Below are 20,498 nucleotides of genomic sequence, written 5' to 3' on the forward strand. Positions count from 1 at the left end.
CCTTGCCAAATTGCGCAATGGCCGCCGGGAAACGTAGTCCATTTGATTTCTGCCTCCCAGGTGTAAAGTCTAAGAGGTTTTCTGGGCTTTGCTTCTTGGAGGGAAGGATTTGAACGACTGTGGGTCTACTCCCGGGGAGCCCTTTTCTCAATGACTCCTGGAAGGTGCCCAGGAGCTGGAGCATGTAGTTCCACTGTGCGCCGCTCCAGTTCTCCATCTACTACTTTCTCCTGGAACTTCCGCGCCTTGGTTTCCCTATCTGCAGAATAGATACTTGAAAAGCCAAAAATCCCAGCTGAGGAACAAGAGATGATCCCATCAGAGCCAGACAGAGCTCCCATAAGGCTTTTCTTCACTTCATAGTTCACAAAGAGGTAGTGTTTTGTTTTTTAACCTTATTTTTAAAAATTCCTTTCCCCTCCTTCAGCCTCTCATTCGTGATTTTAGAGACTAGCAAACCTCCCTGGTGCTGCAACTGAGAGATACAGTTCGGTCGCTAAGTGATTTGGTGCTGGAGTCACACAGGGCTCAGTTAAAATCCTGACCCTTCTACTTACACTAATTATGTGGACTTTTCAGACCTCATGTGCCTCACGTCTATACCGGATGTAATGACTCCATTTATCCAAATACTGAGGGCCTGCCATGTACCAGGCACTGTACTAGGCATAACGTGTACAGTAACAGATGAAACAGACATGGGCCTTGCTCTCAAGGAGTGTATAATCAGTAGGGCTTATTGTGAAGATTAAAGGAAATAATACCAGAAGTTAGTACGTGGCGCTCAATAAATGGAAGCTATGATGATCGTTTCTCTCATGTTCTCCTCCACAGAGAGGGAACTGAAAGCAGAGGCTAAAGACTGCAAAACCACATTGAAAGACTGCCAATGACTGCCCTCCCCCCAGCCCCACCCCCACACATCGTCTTTCCGAGTCCTCAGAGTCTAGACCAGAGTTTCTCAACCTCAGCATTACCGATATTTTGGGTGAATGATTCCTAATTGGGTGAGGGATGGGGTGGGGGGGGTTGGTGGAGACCTGTGCATTGAAGGATATTCAGCAGCATCCCTGGCCTCTACCCACTAGATGCCAGTAGCACACCACCAACTCAGGTATGACAACCAAAAATGTCTCCAGACATTGCCAAAAGCCTCTTGGGGCACAAATCACCTCTGATTGATAATCTCTGGTCTAGGGCAAGGAAAGGCAAGAAGATCATAACTGTTGAAAGCTCTAGGAGCAAGCTAGAAATTGTGTAAACATCCATAACGTTCCCCACCCTGATTATTTTACCCTGCTGGTGGACATCCAGAGTAACAGGAAGCTCTTGATGAGGGGAGAATTTCCCCTTCCCTGTGGTCATTCCAGTGGCTACTGCAGAAAATATCATCTAAGAATGAAAATGTTATTCTCAAAAATGTCATGGGCTTCATGCTGCATTCTAATATACTCTCCCCCTTTTTTCCCCCCGAAGTGAACAAGATTTCCAGTGAGGACAAAAGCTGCAAAATTCTGCCAACCTTTTAAAATATTACACTTGGCACCACATTTAAGAACCAAATAGATGTTCCATCAAATACAGGGAGACCCAAAATGAGAGATGTTCACAAGCCACAAGAGAACGTTTTTTAAAGGCGTTGAAACAGGAACTGTGCTTTTTCAGCTGTTAGGTAGGTTGCTTCAGATCTGGGCTTTCCCATTGGGTGTTGGTAACAACCACCCTCCACATTTAACAAGGGACATGTTGGGTAGGGGGAGAAAGGAATTATTTAAAAGAAAATACCTATTCACTCAGAACATCTGTAAGTTGAGGGTAGAAATTATTAGGTGAAAAGTTTCTACCACTTGCAAAACCACTTTAAGCTTTAGATCCTAAACTGCTAAGGGCTACCCTAGGAACTTAAAAGAGGTAGTTTTATAACAAATAAAATTCTACCCCATGGGAGGTAAACCTTGTGACATGCAATCAAGGAAAAAAGTACAGACTGAAAATACACATGGATTCAAGATGGGTTTAAATCCACACATCATAAGCCCTAGCAGGTTATTAACAGAAAGCAGGATGCTTGGTGCACATGCCTGACCTTTCACAGTTGACCTCCAGATGAATTAACCAACCCTTCTTTTAAAGCTATGGCCAAGAGGGAGTGGAGGAGATGGAAAGTAGTGTGAGAATCTCCAAAAAGCCACCTGCATATGTTGAAGAAGAGATGAGATGATGGTGATGGTGGGCAGTGTTAAGCACTGGTTTCTGTACAGAAATATCCAGCCTCTTCTAACAGCAGTTGAAGGTGCCACTTCCTTCTCCGTGCTCCAGCTGACTCCCAGAGTTCTTGCGTGGATACTGGCCACAAGGGCCTCCTACAGCACAAAGCTTGGGGCTGTAGCCGAGAAAAAGGATGTCACTCACAAACCATCCTAAGCACCTGCCCAGCCTGTGGGAACCCAGAGGCAACCATGGCTTTTCTTTTGCTGATAAATCCAAATTGCACTACAAATGCAAATGGGGAAGCTGAGGGAAAGCAGGGCTTCTAAAGTCTACTGACAAAAGAACCTGGAATCTTACTCAGGCTCTGGTTCTTCTGTCCTCTCCCTCAAGGGAGTATCTCACTCGGGGGAGTCTCATTTGATGGTGGGAAAAGTCCTCCAGAGTCCCCCAGCCCTATAACAAACACAGCCTGGATGGGGACAGTCTGCTTTCTGGAGGAAGTAGGCAAAGCTCTCCATTCTTAGGGGTCCTTTCCCTGAACAGTTTACTCAACGTAAAATTTCAAATGCCTTATTGCAGATTCATGAACAGAGGAGGAGCCTGGTCTGTGTTACATCACTTCTGCAGACAGAAAAGAGGAAAAGAGGGGAAGGGGCCCTGAGGTTAAGGTACAAGTCCAAAGTCACTATTAGTGACACCTGGTGCTTAAGAGAACTTCCTTGAAACTACAAAGTGCTTACTGTGCGGGGCACTGTTTCCCGAAATTATTTTTCGGGGGGGGGGGGGTGTCTTCAAATAATCAAGGTTGGGAACAGGGAGAGTCCTGAGCTCCTAAACAAGAACCGTAACAGTTATACATCTTTCCATCCCTCACCCCAGAGTGACAACCGCAGCGTCCTCCTTGCCTCTCCCCTCGGAGCCCAGAAACGTGAAGAGCAGCAGAAAACCTTTTCTTCTGCCGAGTGAGTCAGCCTCGCCTAACTTCATGCGTAAGCTCTCCTCGAGTCCGCGGCAGCTCAGAGCTGCAGGTCTGTGTGCAGCCGAGATAAATTTGGGTCTAGAAGGGATGACGTAATGCTAAACCCGAGAGGTGGTTGCCGCCTCCCAGGGCTCCAGTCGCCAGGGCTGCCGGCTGACATCCCAACCACACGGAAAAGCACCACGTCCCAGGTGCCTGAGCTGGGGAGAAAGGGAAAGAAAGGACATGGGGGTGGGAGGAAATAGCAGGGGGAGGCAGCGGTACTCTGAGATCGCTGAATCTGGAAGTTTGTTGTTTTTTAACTTTGGTTTTCTGGTGAGATCAGGCCACTGGCAGAGGCTCAAACAGCTGCACTTGACTTCCATCCTGGCCTATGTCTTCTTTCTTAGAAAAGGGCTTCTTACATTTTATTAAATGGCCCTTACAACAGCAGCCTATTTAGGTGATTATAATGAATGTGTTAATCTCTCGAATGTCCTTTTCCTTCTTTTTTTGCATTAATGTGGGTCCAAGAAGAGATCTGCATTGCAGGACTTAATTAATATGCACACATAAGATTCTTGCTTACCCTGGAGCACTTCACTTGAGGGTGCAACTGATGGAAGATCTTGCTTTGGCCATCCCAAGTGAATATTCCTCCAAATAACATTTCATGGTTTCTTTTCATAGAAGTTAGTATCATTAAGCTTATTCTGCAATCCAGCCTCCATTTTTCAGATGAAAAACCTGAGGCTCAGAGAGGTATGGTAACATACCAAGGCCACACAGCTATCAAACTGATAGAGCAAGGGTTAGGACTCAGGCCTACAGACTCTCATCCAGTGCTGTCTACCCATCCCCCTAATTCTTTTTCTAGTTGATCCATGGTTTTAAAAATAAATAGATAAATAAAGTAGAATACATTTTATGGTCTTTTAAATTTTATGGAGCCCCAAGGATTAGTCCTCTCAATATCAAGATCGAGTTATCTTGATATCCCTCAAAGGGATCCAAAGCTTGTTCTGTTTTGTTTTCTGTTCAAGGGTCTTAGGAAAAGGAAAAATCAACTCCTCTGCTGGTGATGACCACAAGCCATGGGCCCAGCCACGCTACCTCATTTTAATTAGAAGACCAGCACAGGTAAATGATCTTTGTTGTATGGAAGTAGCTTCCTTCATTAGGAATGTCTCCTGAATACTTTTTTCAAATGACATTTCATCTTGTGTTGCTGTGGTCATGTATTATTCTTAATTTGTTATTACAATCCTTTATACTGATAGATTTTGTGACTTTCAGCCATCTCTGGCATATATATCCTGGTCAGCCATTGTATGTTGTTCTTTAAAACACTGCTCATTTCATGAGTGAATATTTTATTTAGAATGTTTGCCTCCACATTCAAAAGCCAGAATGAACTGTAATTTTTTGTTGCATTTATCAGGTTTTGGAGGTAATGACCTAATCTTTCAAAGTTAGATACAACTTGATTTTAAAGCCTTAAAGAAAAAAAGATTACCAGAGGCCTTCCCTTGCTGTTAAGAGGATGGCCCACATTCTTACACAGCCCTGGGTAACTCTCCCTCCCTTGGCAGAACCCTGCCTACAGTGGCCCTGCCTCCACCCCTTGGCATCACCACTCCCTTCCAAGCAGCAGAAACTTGTGGCGGTCACTCTTAGGGCCCAGCCAGACCCTGGACACTGAGTCACACACCCAGCCTTGCTACCTTGTGGCTGAGTTTTCAGCCTCAGGTACAATAGTTAGAATAAAATACCAGGCCCTTGCTTGCCCAAGGACGTGTGTGATCTCACCATCTCTTCCAACTCCAGCGTGCTGATCCCAGGCTTCTGAGATTCTCTAGAGATGCAAGAATGACATGCCTCCATTTGCCTATAGCTGCTACATAATGAGAGCCAACTATGTGTGTGGTGCCACTCGTACAGTCAATTCATTTAATCCTCAACATATTCTGAGATTCCTGTTTCCCATTCAAGGCCCAGAAAGGTTAAGTGATTTGCCCAAAGTCATACAGGTAGCGAACGATTCAAACCTGGATTTCCTAACTCTTGGATCCCGTAGAGTACATCAGGGTATGCTCTGTCAGACAAGGTCAGACAAAGTTGGTTAAGGCAATGGCCTCAATCAGGATAATACCATCCACCTGGAGGCTTTGGAAATGTGTAGGAGTCTTTCTTGAGTGTCACCATGACTTGGGAGTTCTACTGACATTCAGTGAGTAGGAACCAAGGATGTTAAATCCTGCAGTATTCCAGATTAATCTGCTCAAGAGGAACTGTCTCATCAATAGTCCCCTTGTTGATAAGCACTAGGTCAGAGGGTTAAAGGCAGAGAACTCAACATTTGTTCAACAAATATTCCATAAGCCTCTGTTATTTGCTGTACACTAGCTTAGATGCCAAAGAGAACAAAGAACAAAACTACTTGTGGTCTCTGTCCTCAAAGTGCTTGCATTCTAGCCCAACAGACTGATGATAAGTAAGTAAGAGCATTGTAAATTGTGATAAGTAGGAATAAGGGATAAATAATAAAGGAGGGAGAGGATAGCTTTAGGTGGGTGGAGGGATCAGGGCAATCACAAGGGTGTTTGGCCAGCTCCTCAGACTTTCATAAGCACATAGATCACCTGGGAATCATGCTAAAATGGAGTTTTGGATTCAGCAGTTCTGGGGTGGGACCTGGAAAACCCATTTCTGACAAGGTCCTAGGAGACACCAAGGCTATCCATCTTCAGACCACACTCACGCCAAACAGTAGGGGTGATGGCCATGCAGGGAATTGGGGCTTTATTCTAAGTGAGACAGGAAGGAAACTATTGAAGGGCTTTCACCAAGTAAATTATATGAACCCAGTTCTATTTAAGATCACCCTGGCTTCCTCGATCTCGATGGAGGAGAGGAAGAGGTTGGACCAAGGCCGTTCGACCAGAACCAGCTGGCCCACACTAGCAAGGTGGCAGCCAGGGCCTAAAGCTCATCTGTGTGGCTCACACTTGCCAAGCTCGGGCCAGACCAGTTGCCCTACAAGCTCAGGCGCCTTCGGGAAACCTCGTGAAGCCTGACAGGGTGTGGATTCACACCCCGACACCCGAGCGTGCAGAGCCTCAGGAGCCCTACTGGTTGGGTGAGTTCCCCAGGGGGTGCTAGGCCAGGTGGTACTGCAAGGGCAAGTAGAACACCCTAGGCCAGTGCCTTGCAGAACAAGGGCCCTGTCTGCTTTGGTGTCAATGCCTGAAGAATCCCAGAAGGCTCTGGCTGTCCTCTCTCTGCCCTAGGATGAATGGGAAGTAAAGGGAGTCACTCCAGGGAGGCTTCCCCAAGGGGACCCTCAGCCTGGTCTTCAAATATTCCACATTCCATGTCTTGCCTCTTCCTCTCTGACACTTCTCTAAGAGCCCTGAAGTCTCCTAGGAAGAAAACCTGGTTTTGAGTCTCAGCCCCACTCTTTGTTAGCAGGTGGCCTTGGGAAAGTTAGCTTGCCTTGCTAAGGCTAAGGCTTTTCTCATCTGTAAAATGAGGATAATGATAGCACTCTCCTATTGGATGAATGTCAGGATTTAATATAAAGCACTTAGCATTGTGCTAGTGCATAGTAACTGCTCATTAAAAAGGCACCATTATCACTGTTCCTTTGGAAAACTGAGACAACAATACACTTGTCAGCAGCAACCCGCCCCCACCCCAGGGACAGGCTATCAGACTCCCAGGAAACAGGCAAGTATTATTTATTGATTTCTATTTGTCTGTCACTTGCACTGGAATATAGAACTCGACCTGGAGATCATACACATTGCACTTTGGAAGCACCAAACATGGTGCTTGGCTCCTCACAGGTGTTAGAAATCACGTGTTGCATTGAGCTAAACTTTACAGCTGGTGGAAAAAAGGAAATAAAGTTGTATGCAAGGCACTCAGAATCTTGGGAGTCAAGAAATATAGTAGAGATGGTCAGGTATGGTTGAAGTAAAAAGGAGATAACACAGGACTGTACAGTAGTTCTGGGCCCCTATAGAAATCAAAACAAAGGCTCACACTGGCCACACTTGACCAGAAACAGGGCAGCCCTGGTCATGCCCTCCATTTTAATACAGTGGTATTAAAACAGTCCCAAACCATCTTTATTCAAGTATACTTGCTAATGGCAATAAAGATACAGGGTAAAATACCTCAAATAACAGGTAATCCAAATCCCCCTTTTATTAGCTTTAAATGTCCCAATCTTTCTCTCCCTCAGGACACTGTGTTTACCTTTCTAATTTTTCTATGTTTAAATATCCTCAGCAGACACTGTAGTTGGATATTAGAGAGATGAGGCCAAAGGCATGTTCGATGGGACAGCAGGCATGGTAGAAACATTGGTATGGACAATCCTCCAAGTGCAGAGTGCCCCAATCTGTAAGGAACTAAGAATGGAATGTGTTTATTTACAAGGTTGCTTACACAGTACTTGGATTTCCTAGGCTCGGGCACCTTAAAAAAGGGGGTGGGGGAGAGTCAGATCTGTAAAAATTATAAGGATAAACACAAAACACAAAGGATTTTAAACATCAGGCTGGGGGATGGCAGGGTACATGGAGGGAGGAGAGGGACTATTCTCTCTCTCTCTTTTTTTTTTTGAAGCCCAGTATAAATTTTTGTTCTATCTGTAATGATGGCTAGAACCAAAGACACAAAGCCCAAGTCAGACGCAATCCACATTTTTGAGGTTTACTTTAAGACAAGTGAATTTCTAAAATCTGGCACTGGAATAGAGTTTAAGTGCATGATGGCAGGGACTGTATCTCTGGGCCCTAGCACAAAGCCTGACATAAAGCAGTGTGTACGCCTTAAATACCAGCTTGATGAATGAATGGATGAGCAGACTCACAGAACACATGTAGGGAGAACTCCTGGCACGCAACATAATTCCACATTTTATAAAATTATTTGCCATGGGGGCCTTTTAAAGAGAGGTTCACTAACCTAAATTAAAAAAAAAGAGAGAGAGAGATCCTATTTACATATATTTCCCGGAGATGTATTGCTCAAAATGAGGGTCACCTGAACTTTCAAAATGTTTCACAAGCAAGGGGCCCAGTAGAGCATTCTGCCAAGATGAGGAAGCAAAGAAGGAACCTCCAGCTCGGATGGGTAGTGGCAAATGCCCATTCGTTTTGGCCAGAGAGATCAAGTCAGCTGCTGACAGCTTTAACACCTCCAGCCAGGCCACTCAGGGACAACAGTATCAAAGAAAATGACTTCCCTTTAGTTTAGCAGAAGAGTCAGAGAGCAGGTGTCGCTCCCGTTGGAATCAAAGCTTCTTCTCGCCAGTGGAGCCAGAGCTCCACCCTCCACCCCCAGAGGGAGGCCCCTCTGGGAAGACCTGAATGCCTCCTCCTCAGTTAAGGCTGGAGAGCTGTCTTATCACTGTCATCACCTTTGGGTTCCACCCACTCTCCCTACCATAGACGTATAAGAAAATATTTTTTCTAAATGGTGAATTCCAATTATCTTCATTTTGAAAGACTATTGAGAATGTTGCAATGACCTTTGCAATAACCGGACACACCCTGCGATCAGTAAACCAGGGTTGAGAATTGCTGACTTTATGAACTGCTGCTGCTGCTAAGTCGCTTCAGTCGTGTCCAACTCTGTGCGACCCCATAGACGGAAGCCCACCAGGCTCCCCCATCTCTGGGATTCTCCAGGCAAGAACACTGGAGTGGGTTGCCATTGCCCTGACCTGTAAAACAAAAGCCCAGTTTGGGGCTCTGCCTGGGACCCATTCTCACATCAGGCAGGACGGAACACAGCCCAGATGGACTTGATTCTGCCTCTGCTGTGTCGTCTTGGGCAAGCCACTGTCCTTTTCTGGGCCTCAGCCTCCCCATCTGTATAGTGAGGATGATGGAAGCTCTGTGACCTCTGGGGCTTTTTCTGGCGCTGATGTTCTGTCTTACCACCTGCCTCCTTCAAAAACATAACTGAAAGGGGATGGAAGGAAGAATGGGAAAGGGAAGAGAATTACTGGTTCAGAAGGCCAGGCTACCGTAAACCTCCCCTCATTTCTGCCTGCTGAAAATGGCTTTCTTCATTCTGCAGGAAGAGTCCCACTTTTTGCTGGGTTATTGCCTTTTACACTTTTTTTCTTTCTGTCTCTCTCTCTTTTTTAACTCAGAAGCCACAAAACCACAACTCACCTCCCCAAAACAGGTCATCTGGAAGCCAGAGCTGTCAGGGGTTAGGTGTGTCATGCCTGGCATACTGGTGGTATCTAAGTGAGGACCAGGCCAGGGCAACCATGTGCTTCTCCTCCAGAAACACAGTTTAAATCAATATTTATCCAACTGTATTTATAGTAAGTGGTAGTGGTAGGGAAGAGGGGGTGGGGTAGGGAGGCAGGGGGATCTAAAACAGAACAAGCCACAATGACTGATGCAAATCTTTGTGGCCAATTCATTTCTGCAGGGCCAGGCTTTTTTTTTAAAAGGCAAAAGACTGGCTTTTGGTGAACCTGCTGTTGGCCCCAGTACCATAGCAACAGCCCCAAGTCCTCTAATATGTCCAGAGGACAGACTTGGGAACGGCAGCACGAAGAGGGTGGTGTTTCCTAGGAGCCTAAACTTGAGTTAGGGCCAGGAGAGTTGAACAACTCTGAAAAACAAAGACAAAAAAGAAAAAAAAACCTCTCTGGTTGGCTCTTCTGTCTCCAGCTTCGTTTCTAAACCTTTTCTAAGCAGGGTGTGTTTAGGAAGACCTTGGACAATCAACAAGGTGTTACAAATACCCGCTCTGCTTCAGGTTGTTGGGCGACCTTGAGCAAGTCATTTCACCTCTCTGGACTTCATTCCTTGACTAGAAAATGCATACACGCATATATGGTTATATAAAACTGCAGGCTCAGTCCAATCAGAGGTCTAGGTTCAAAACTCAGCTCCACCATTACTATGTGACCTTTGGGCAAGTTACTCAGTTACCCCCTCTGTAAAATGGGACCAATTAAAGTACACATGCCATGTGGTTGTTGTGAAGTTTGGGAGGAGATAACACGTCTTTAGCTCCATACTTTACCAAATATAGTCAGTGCTCAGTAAATGGTTGCCAGTGTTGGTGTTACGCAGTGCAATTAGTTGCTGCTGCTGCAATGCTGGCACCCTCTTCAATTCCTTCAGTTCTACCTCCAGATTTTGCTGGCCATTCTCAGATGAAAATGGCACACATTTCTAAGTGTGCCAAATAGGAGAGTGTTTTGGTCAAAGAGGGCAGGTAGGTGAGCAGCTCTTGTTCTGTCTTGGGTCTGATGGAGCTTCTTTTTCCCCACCAAACCATGAATGACTCAATTCAGCTTCTCTAACTTCGTAAGGTCCAGATGCTTTTCCTGGGTCCCCTCCACAGGGTACTCAGTCCCTGGAAGCTCTGGGTCTCTGAAAGCCTCAACAGTATCCCCAAAAGTCCACTTCTGGCATTTAGCAATGGGCAGAGATCATATTTAAAACTGGAAAAAAGAGTTGAATCTGGGGAGCATAATTTAGGATATAGAGGAAATAGAAGCCTGAGTTAAGAATGCTCTTTATACAACTTCACCAAAATCAAATACCTCACTCCAGTCCCATTACAAATCAACTCACCGAGTTTTCAGGGGGAAAAAAAAGCAATTGCACATCATAAATGCTCAATACATAATTTGTGGAATGAATGAATGAATGAATCGTATATGCAGAAATGTGATCTGCATAAACACAAGTTGTTATCAAAGCCCTCAATTTTAGCACAAATTGCTCTGTAAACCAATAACTGATCCATCTGCAGGGTCACAGCTGATGCAGTTTCAGCTCTCCGGGCTTGACCTACCATCTCTGTATAGGCCCTGATCTTTCAAGCCCAGGAGCAGTCTGCATTGATTATGGGAGACATCTTCCCTCCTTGGAAGAGATCAGTTATTTCCAACTCCAAGTCTTCAAAAAATCTGTCATGTGTTCCTTCTGCCTTCAAACCTGATCACTGTGCCATAGCCAGTAAATGACAAATCTAAGCAATCAAGGGATGTATATTAATTGTCTCGTGTATGTCCAATGTTACACAATGGTGACATATACTGAAATACTGTTGAGTGATCTTTTCCCTTAAGATGCTAATCTTCTCCCTGTGAGGATAAAGCTAATGTACAGCAAGCAAGTAAAGCATTGCTGATTATCAAAGCTCAGAGAAGTGACTATTTATTGAGCACCTACTATATTCCAGGTACTTTAAATGAAGTGCCTCAGTTAGTTGTTCAGCAATGGCAGGAGGCTGATGCTATAGTTATCCTCATTTGATAAAAAAAAAAGAAATGAAACCTCAGAGAGGTTAGGCAACTTGTGACCAAGGCCACACAGCCAGTAAGCAGTGAAGGGGTAACTTGGGCCCTGCTCTGGGTGACTGTAAAGCTTTCATTCTCTCATTCATTCTCTGACTTAAGAGAAATATCCAGGGGAGGCTTCCTGGAGGAGGTAGGATCTGACCTAGGCTTTGAAGCTAGGTTAGACACAGATAATCCCAGAGGAGTAAGAGAATGAGGGCATGCTAGACAGAGGGAAGAGTCTGAGTCAAGCACAGAGGGATCACTGTAAAGGCTGTTTGCTGGTGGACCTGCTGGACAGGAGTAGAGGAGATTAAGTTGGGAAGGCAGGGTGGGGCCAAATGACACCATACAGCCACAGCTTACTCTGTCAGCAGGCAGAGGCTGCTCTTTGGCCTGTCCATGCCCCTAGGAAAGCACCTCACCTTCCAACCCAGGTAATGCACTCCAGAGAGCCACCCAAGGCTTCTACTCCCATTTAATCATTCTTTTCTATCTTAAGCATTGCCCCCAAGCCACCTTCCCTAGACACTGGGAAGCCCTCTTGTGTCCTGTAGATTCCACTTGCCTGCTCAACACTTTTATGCACAGAACACCCCTTTGTGAATTAACTTCTTTTTCTCTTCCGTTTTTAACCTTTTCCAAAACAGGAAGTAAAATTTTTTTTTCAACTAACCAGTCAGTCCTAAATTGCTACCCCTTCACTGGACCCTGAATGGATAGGTGATAATGTCAGACAGCCCATGGGGTCACGAAGAGTCAGACATGACTGAGCGACTTCACTTTCACTTTTCACTTTCATGCACTGGAGAAGGAAATGGCAACCCACTCCAGTATTCTTGCCTGGAGAATCCCAGGGACGAAGGAGCCTGGTGGGCTGCCGTCTATGGGGTCGCACAGAGTCGGACACGACTAAAGCGACTTAGCAGCAGCAGCAGCATTTATATATAATTTCTAAATTTGTGATAACAGAGTCACAGTATCCATAATTAATATTTCTGGAGGCCTTTAATTTGAAATTCTTAGGGATTCACATCAGTTGGAACTTCGGGAGAATGTACTTGCATCTTCTAGGGAATCCTTGCGTTGCACAGAGCAGTCAATGCTGAGTGACTCAATTTGAACACCCCAAGAAAACGCATCATATAACTCAGCACTGTGGACACACTTGGTGAGCTCTCCTAGTACGGAAACCTCAACAAGGCAATGAAAAGCAGTTTTGGTGACAATGGAAAATAAGGCAAGCTCCTGCCAAGTAAGTACTTTGCACACAGTAAAAGCGGAACGTGTGAACTCGTGACCAGGGCCTATCGGTGCATTTCGAGAATGTCTCACAGAACCCGAAATGGAGAGCTGAGGCTCAATACCCTTCTCGGGGTGAAGAGCGTCCCTTTAAGAAGGGATTGTACCAGCTGGCCGCACTATAGCTCCCAGAGATTTTCTGGCTTGCCTCCAGGCTCCACCCCCCAGTCTCTGGCCTCAGCAACGCGTGACGTCAGAGGAAGCTGAGGCTGCCGATTGGCTGAGCGACGCTGCTAGGTCAAGTCCAGTCAGAGGAAAGAAGTTTGTCTCCATGTGGAAACCATGTGTCTCTAGCTGGGAGGGGGAAGCGGTGGAGGCGGAGAAACTGAGATCAAGTGATTACAGGAGAACTGGCTGAAATGAAAGCGAGGAGGTTGTGCACCTGAGCCGGCCAGTATTGTCGTTTGCAGTAGTGACCTAAAACCAGAAGCAAACCTTACCCAACAAACAAAACTTGAGTCCCCCCCCCATCATAAAAATAATTAAACAGCTAGGGCCCTTGCTTCCTTCCAAAAACCAGGGAGGGACCTCAGAAATGCTGGAATCCTATCGGAACGCCTAGATTCCCCTCCCTCCCCTAAAGACTGAATGATGTAAGCGTTTCGGAAAGCGGGGCTCTGAAGCAAAACAAGCCCCGCGCGCGCGGAGGGACCCTCAGTGCCCGAGCTCGGCGCACGCACGACCCGCCCCCACACTCGCGTTATTGCTGTGCACACGCGGACCGCCGTGACGCGCGGGCATTGTGTGCATCGAGCAGAAAACAACGGCGAGCGCCGCCAGCGCGAAGAAGCACCCCCGATTGAATGAGGCAGATGTAGGGCCCGTTGTTTTCCGTACCAGAAGACCTAGACCGGGCCGGAGCGGGGGCGAGAGTGGGGAAAATAAAGTGGCCCCCGTGGGCCGCTCCAGTTTGCAGAGGAGATAATAGAAGGCCCTGTGGACGGTTGCCCCATAGTTTGCTGCAGGTCCCCCTCGCCTGCGTGAGCTCGTGGGGAGGGGGCGAGGGCCTAGAACAGGGTCCCCGCTCTCGGGGAAATCTGGGGGCCGCTGGCATCACGTCATGATGAGCCAAACAGCGACTGCGAAAGGAGGCAAGAGAGCTAAAAATACTCCAGCGGGGAGCCGGCCGGAGGAGGAGGGCAGCCGGGCCGAGGGGCTGACTACGCACGCGAACTTGAGGGCGTCCAGGTTCCCGAGCCCCTCTCGAGGGGGTGGGAGTGCGGACGCCTCGGGAAGGGGACCGGGGGGGAGCCCCTTGGCTTCCACGGTCTCCGGAGCCCGGCTCCAACATCTCTGGCCCGCCCCGTGCGGGGCAGTCCGGCCCGGCGCGCCTGGCCCTCTGCTTACGTGACTGGTGGCCACGCCGGAGCCCCGGCACCGGGTAAACAGGGAGGTGGCGGCGGCCGAGGCCGTCGGGGAGCGAGGGTGGGGGCGGCGAGGTGGGGAACTGAGGTCTCCGATTGTCTGCGAGTGCAAGGGGCGGGGGGCGCGGGACGCGGAGGAAGCTCCAGCAGCCTCCCTCGTACACCCCTCTGTGGAGGAGACGGGGCGGGGGCAAGCCAGGTTTGCCACTCACTGCCAAGGTGCCCTCTTTGGGTGCATCCCCAGCCAAAGCCGGGGCCACGGGACAGACTCGGAGGAATGGGGGACCTGGGCGGGGAGGGGGTAGAGTAAGAAATCACGCCCCTCCCCCCTCCAACAAAAGCAAACAAACCAAACAAAACCACGTCTTCACCCACCTCCCCACCAGCTCTGACCATACTGGCGAAGACACACTGCCCCCCACCCCACACCCCGAAAAATCGCAAACTGATTCGGCTGCAACCGCCGGCGATGCGCCTTTCTCGTAACCCAGGCACTCCGAGAAAACAGGGAGAGAAGAAAAGAAAAGAACGCACCACCGACCTCCCAACACAAATCCTTGTTTTTGCCTGAAGCTACTGCACGATTTCGCTGCCATCACGCGGTTACTTTAACCCCGAAGGCCTGGGGTGTCGGTCAGCTAGGGTGTTTTTGTGTTTGAGGGTTGTTGTTGTGTTTGGGGGGGCCAGTAGGTTGCAAGACCTGACACGTTGCAATCGGACCATTTCCCCCCCTTTCTCTCCCCCCCCATCTCATTGATCTTCCTACTTGTTCGGAAAGATTAAACAGCTAGCTTTTCTCTAATCTGTCGGTCTGTCCACCTCGGCCCCTTCCCCCTTCTCACAGCTATTATTTGTGAGGACCGTGCTGGAGACGCCGCACACGCGTGCCCCCGTTAGGGCGCTGAGGCGACGGCCTGGGGAGGATTGGGGGACCCAGGCAAAAATGAAACAAACAAATACAAAAAAGGAGGCCAGGCCGGGGTGGGGCTCCCAGCACCGCCCCCCCCCCCGCCCCGGCAACCATCTCTCTCCACCTGAATCTGGGGTGGGGGTGGGGGGATCAGTAGAAATCCACCAGGAAGGCATCTGCCTTCCTCGCCCAGCGCGCTCACTCGGGAGCCGTATCCCGGAAAATAAAGAAACAGCTCATAACAGCCCACACCTTCTTCCACAACTATTGTTTCCTGCGAGATCCCAAAGTTTCCTTCTCTCTGCGTCCCCCTCGCCAAGTTTCCCGGGCGCAGCACCGCGGGTCCCGGGCGAGCTGCTGGCGGTGCTTGGTTTTGCCGGCCTGTTTCTTTGGGGGGGGGGCGGTGCGGGGGGCAGGGGGACTGTCTCCGTGGACGCGATGGCCTGAGCCCAGCCTTGCAGCAAGAGGAGAGGAAAAAGCAAAGTAGACAGGAGGAAGAAGCAGAGCCGAGCCAGCCCGAGCCCACGCCGTGCAGGGCTGTTTGCTTGTTGTTATCGTTGTCGTGTGTGTCTATGTGTTTTCTTTCTGGAACTGCCGAGCTCTGCCTACAGTTTCCAACTTTCGTCTTGTAATCCCCACCCCACCCAGGAACGAGCGACAGAAAAACAACACTTGTCTGCCCGAGAAGGCTCCGGAAAAAAAAAAAAAGAAAAGGGAAAAAAAAAAAGTAAGAAAGGCGACCTCGGAGAGATGAGCTCTCGGCTCAGTTGTCAGCAAACAACAACACTCCCCCGCTCCTCGGCCCAGCGGTTCCCCCAGCCTCCCGGAGACGGACAGACGGACGCACCGACAGCCCCCCCCCCCGCCTACCCCCCACTCGTCTTTGTTACATCTTTAGCAGCTTTGTGCGTGCGTGTCCTTTCTCCGGTGTCATCGGCTTTACTGCCGAGGGCTGGATGTGAGTGTGTTGGGGAGAGGGGGGCTAAGCAGGAGACAGGAGTCGCCCAAGTGGGCAAGGAAGAAAGAGCCCAGCGCCGAAGAGGAGCCAGGGCCCCCAAACTTACTTTTGTTTTCTTTCTCGATCTGCTCCAGGTAGCTGGCGGCCTTGAGCAGAATCTGCACGTTCTGCAGAAAAGTGTTGATGTGCTTCTCCGTCGAGTTCTCGCTGGTGTTGAAAATGTCCGAGAAGGGGCACCTGAGCTTGGCCCCCGTGGGGTCCTCCGGCTGGGCCGGGGGCTGGGGCGCGGTCACGGCCGGGGGCGCGGCGGGGGTCAGCCCCGCGCCCTCGCAGCGCGCCTCCTTGCGCGGCCGCCCGCGTTTGCCCATGGAGGGACCGCGGGGTCCTCCGAGCTCGTCCTCTTTCGGGGCTGCGCGGCCCGGCCGAGCTCCGGGCCCCGGGGGAGAGCTGGCTGGCTGGAGCGAAGAAGGCGCCGAGGCGAGAAGGCGACCTGACTTCCCGAGCCTCGCTGCGTGCTGTTGTGTGTTTGAGTGTGTGTGAGTGTGTGTCGGTCTCGCAGTGGGTCTGTGTGTATGGGAGATTGAATGAACCTACAGGACAGACGGAGGCGCTCTGGCGCCTGGGTCCTAATGCGAGCCTGACTCCATCGGACTGGTCAAAATGAAAGGCGGAGACAAGCAAGGCAGGGACCGCCCCCTGCCAGTCCCGGCACACTACCCCGCCTCTCCCCAATCTTATCACACTGTAGAGAGTAGTATTTAAACCCAAATGGGAAAAATACTCGAAGGCTCTGAGCGTACCCTCAGAAAAGCAAACTATTAAACTGTTGTTCTTTTACTTCATGTGAAAATAATACCAATGCCTGGGACCACATACTAGATTCCAACGGTAGCTGCTATGACAAAAAATAAAAGTCCAATCCAAAAAATCATACACGTTACCGCAAGTTCTCTCCCCGCAATGGACACTCTTCTACACACACGCGCGCGCGCGCGCGCGCGCACGCACACACACACAGGCACAGGCATCTGCCTTCATAGGGCTAAATGAAATCCCCAGGCCACCAAATCCCAGTTACAAATTTACTCACTCTTTCTTTCTCCCTTTAAATGCAGTTATTTTCCAGGAAGGGGGAGGAGATGGAAGCGTCTCTCCCCAAACTTCTCTTCCCAGCTTTAGTCCAGCTGTGCAAAGCTCACAGTAGGGAGCCTCCACACCTGGCTCTCTTTTATTTTATTTGGCAGAAAGGCGGACGTGGCAGCCCAGGAACTTCCCACCCTTACCCTGGCTGAACTCCACCTTTTGGTTCTGAAGACCCCTACCCTAGTCGACACTGTCCCACTACCAGTGCAGACCCACTGAGGGTCTGCGGGAACCATGGATGCTTTCCAGGACTGGGAAGTGTGGTGGGAGTCAGGGCCCTTGGGAAGTGCCATAGAGAGGCATTCAAGCCCTAGCTCTGCTGCACACAGACTGGACTGCGTGTGTGCCTGGGCAAGTCCCCTAACCTCTCTCAGCCTGTTTCCCCATCCATGAAACCTCTGATAAGATTCATGAGTTGATTAAATTATATCTGCAGTCAGCACACTGCCTGGCTCATAGTATGATCTTTTTCTTCCAATATAGACCCAGATAAGAACCTGAGACTCCTACTTGGCAGCTAAAACGAGAAATAAGTTACAGGAAACAAGACTCTTCTGCACTTTGTTGAAAAACATCTGTGCAATAAGCCCATCTAAATATTGTTGCCTTGCAAGGTCTCCTGGAGGTTTCCTCTAGGGAAACCATTTATATAGAAGACACAGTGAATGCTACCCCCTGGAGTTGTGCAACCCAGCCACCCTGCTTAGAGACAGCTTCACACACACTTGTCAAGAAGACTTTTCCTGGAAATGGAAACTTTTGGGAAAAAGGAGAGAAAGTGTGTTTCTTTGTAAAAAAAAAAAAAAAAAAAAACCACTTTGTATGTATGTAAAATAAATACATGCACCCTCACTGAAGTCTTGTGTATTTTTAGACTGCAATAACCTGCTGCTGAATCAGTGTTCGGCATTTTAAAGCCGATATATTCACGTTTTGGACCATAATATAATCATACTACACATATTCCCTGCTCATTTTCCATCTTGATTGATCTCTGCATCCTTTAGCTAGGGTAGAGAAGAAGCTCCTAAAAGCTGTGATATAAAAGTTCACCTTCACTGGTGGCTCACTCCCTGGTAAGGAATTTGCCTGCAAGGCAGGACACCTGGGTTCAATCCCTGGGTTGGGAAGATTCCCTGGAGAAGGGAATGGCAACTCACTCCAGTATTCTTGGCTGGAGAATTCCATGGACAGAGGAGCCTGGTGGGCTATAGTCCATGGGGTCGCAAAGAGTTGGACATGACTGAGCGATTAACACTTTCACTTCACTTTTTTTCCATCTTCACAACAGCTATTTACTTTTTGTTCTGTTGGAACCACAATCTGCGTTACTCATATTTTAAAGTCTGTAAATATCTAAGTGCTATAGGAAGTATAAACAAGTTTTATCCAATACCATTTTGCAAAAATTGATCTCCCTTGCCCCCGATGAAAGTGAGACAAAGAACCGTCTAAGCCCGGAGAAAACCTTGGTTTCTGATTCCCTGATGGAGGTGTGGGCCAAATGTGTACATACACAGTACTTCAATCTGCATGTATACACACCCAGCAAGATAGGCACACCCCACACATGAGTGCCAGGGCAGGGGTAGAGTGTTTTGTCATTATTTATTTATCCCTGTTTCATCTCTCATAGGTCTGTGAGCTTCAGAAAGCCCAGTGGGAATCTTCAAGCTGGGCCACGGATCTGACCAAAGCCAAAATAAACAATGGCTTGAAGAAAATCTACAAAAAAGTGCTGATTTGCACTATTCCCACAGTCAGCCACAGCCCCCACCATCATTCCCATGGAAAACACCACTGCTGGTGCCAAATCAAGTCTTCCCTCCCATCATAGGGGCATTGTTTTTTGTTATTATGTGAGTTCTTAGAGTCAGACAATGGCACCACAAGAGACACAGTGGAGGCAGGAGAAATGCCTTTTTGTTTCACAGAATCTAGGCTATTGTGCCCCAGAGTCTCACATACAGTAGAGTTGCATACATTCAGTTTGGTAACGTGTCTTTGAAACGATGAATGTGCTAAAGCTCAAAGGCTCTTCCTTATTTTTTTTCAGAGTCCATCAAGTGTTAAATCATGTGAGCATCCCTCCTCCCTAACCATCCCCCAATTAATAGATTTCTCTAATAAAGTTGGCTCCAAACGTAAAGAGGGGTGTTTCAAAAGTTATATCACAGGGCAGACTGAGCAGGGTCACAAGCTCAGCTCCATTCCTGATTACTTTTGCTTCCTAGGAGGATCTGTTCATACCCTTTGTACCTCTTTCTCTTGGGCCTTTTTTCTTCATCTGCACTGAATCTTCATTGCAGAGCGCTGGCTTCTCTAATTGTGGCACACGGGGTCCAGAGCGTGCAGGCTCAGAAGTTGCGGCATGCAGGCTTCTCTCTAGTTGCAGCGCGTGGGTTTAGTTGCCCTGTGGCATATGGGATCTTAGTTCCCTGACCAGGGATTGAACTCGCATCCTCTGCATTGAAAGGCAGATTCTTAACCACTGGACCACCAGGGAAGTCCCTCTCTGGAGCCTTGATTCTATAAATAAACAGGCCTCTTTGGAAACTTGCTGAGAGTATCTGCAGAGAATGGGAGGGGATGAGAAGGCAATCAGCCTGTAGGAACATGTGAACTATGTTAAAGGAAAGCAGTGAATTTTTGCGGTGCCCAGTCAGGCCAGCCATGATGTTCCCAAGGACCCTAAATGTCTTGGGTGCCCACTCAGCCTGGGTCACATTTTCTCAACTTTCTGTTTCTTCGTTGGCCTATTTGGCAATATTTTTCCAACCACCTTATTTGCATATTAAAGCAAAATCATTCTTTCTTTTATTTGCCCTTCTTTCCCCCCAGACTACACTACACTCTTACATCAAAGAAGTTGTTTTGCCTGTAATTATGTCTTCAGGTACACAGAGGCTGGTTAATTACTGAGGCTGTGATATGAGAGCTGCCCCCAGACCTCCCCACCCTGCATTTGGATGGGATGCCCTTCCCCAGCCTGGACCACTTTGGCTCTCCTGGACTCCTTAACCCTGCCCTTCCTCCTCACCTGTGCTCCCCTCACTAGCCCTTTCTGCCTGAAGCTCCCTCCAACATCTAGCTTTTCCTTGGACCTTGTCAGCACAACCAGTCAGGTTCCTCTCCGCTCTTTGACCTGTGGTCTTTGCACTTGGGCTTGGTAAACACCATCAGGAGATCTGTCCCCTGCATTGTCTCTTGAGTCCTAATCCTCAGAGCTTCCCTAGCCAAGTTTTTCCTGGGCACCTTTCCCTGTGGAAAGGAATTGCTGGCAATGATCTGATGAGCTGGCTCAGGACTCCTTCTCTCCT

At 48.4% G+C, this 20,498-nt stretch overlaps 1 protein-coding gene and 1 long non-coding RNA gene across 4 annotated transcripts in view; one reads left to right on the forward strand and one right to left on the reverse strand.

Annotated features, from left to right (window-relative positions):
- Positions 1-16,609, reverse strand: part of MXI1 (MAX interactor 1, dimerization protein) — an 88,707-nt gene extending 72,098 nt beyond the window's left edge. For 2 of the 3 annotated variants that reach the window (XM_081541302.1, XM_081541292.1), the window contains exon 1: positions 16,142-16,609. In XM_081541302.1, coding sequence (XP_081397428.1) covers positions 16,142-16,403 — 262 coding nt within the window. In that variant the 5' untranslated portion in view covers positions 16,404-16,609. Of the gene's footprint in view, positions 1-14,708; positions 14,792-16,141 lie in introns of those variants that run through there. The other variant, XM_081541328.1, reaches the window with a different exon arrangement.
- On the forward strand, positions 13-18,030 carry LOC145526229 (uncharacterized). The gene is made up of 6 exons (XR_014068784.1): positions 13-374; positions 1,477-1,672; positions 2,791-2,879; positions 3,091-3,173; positions 4,213-4,309; positions 17,662-18,030. It is a non-coding gene; the product is annotated as an uncharacterized LOC145526229 (long non-coding RNA).
- The last annotated feature ends 2,468 nt before the right edge of the window (positions 18,031-20,498 follow it).

The sequence above is a fragment of the Giraffa tippelskirchi genome, chromosome 2, assembly GCF_054371585.1.
Source record: "Giraffa tippelskirchi isolate mGirTip1 chromosome 2, T2T-mGirTip1v1.2.pri, whole genome shotgun sequence".
Classification (NCBI taxonomy): domain Eukaryota; kingdom Metazoa; phylum Chordata; class Mammalia; order Artiodactyla; family Giraffidae; genus Giraffa; species Giraffa tippelskirchi.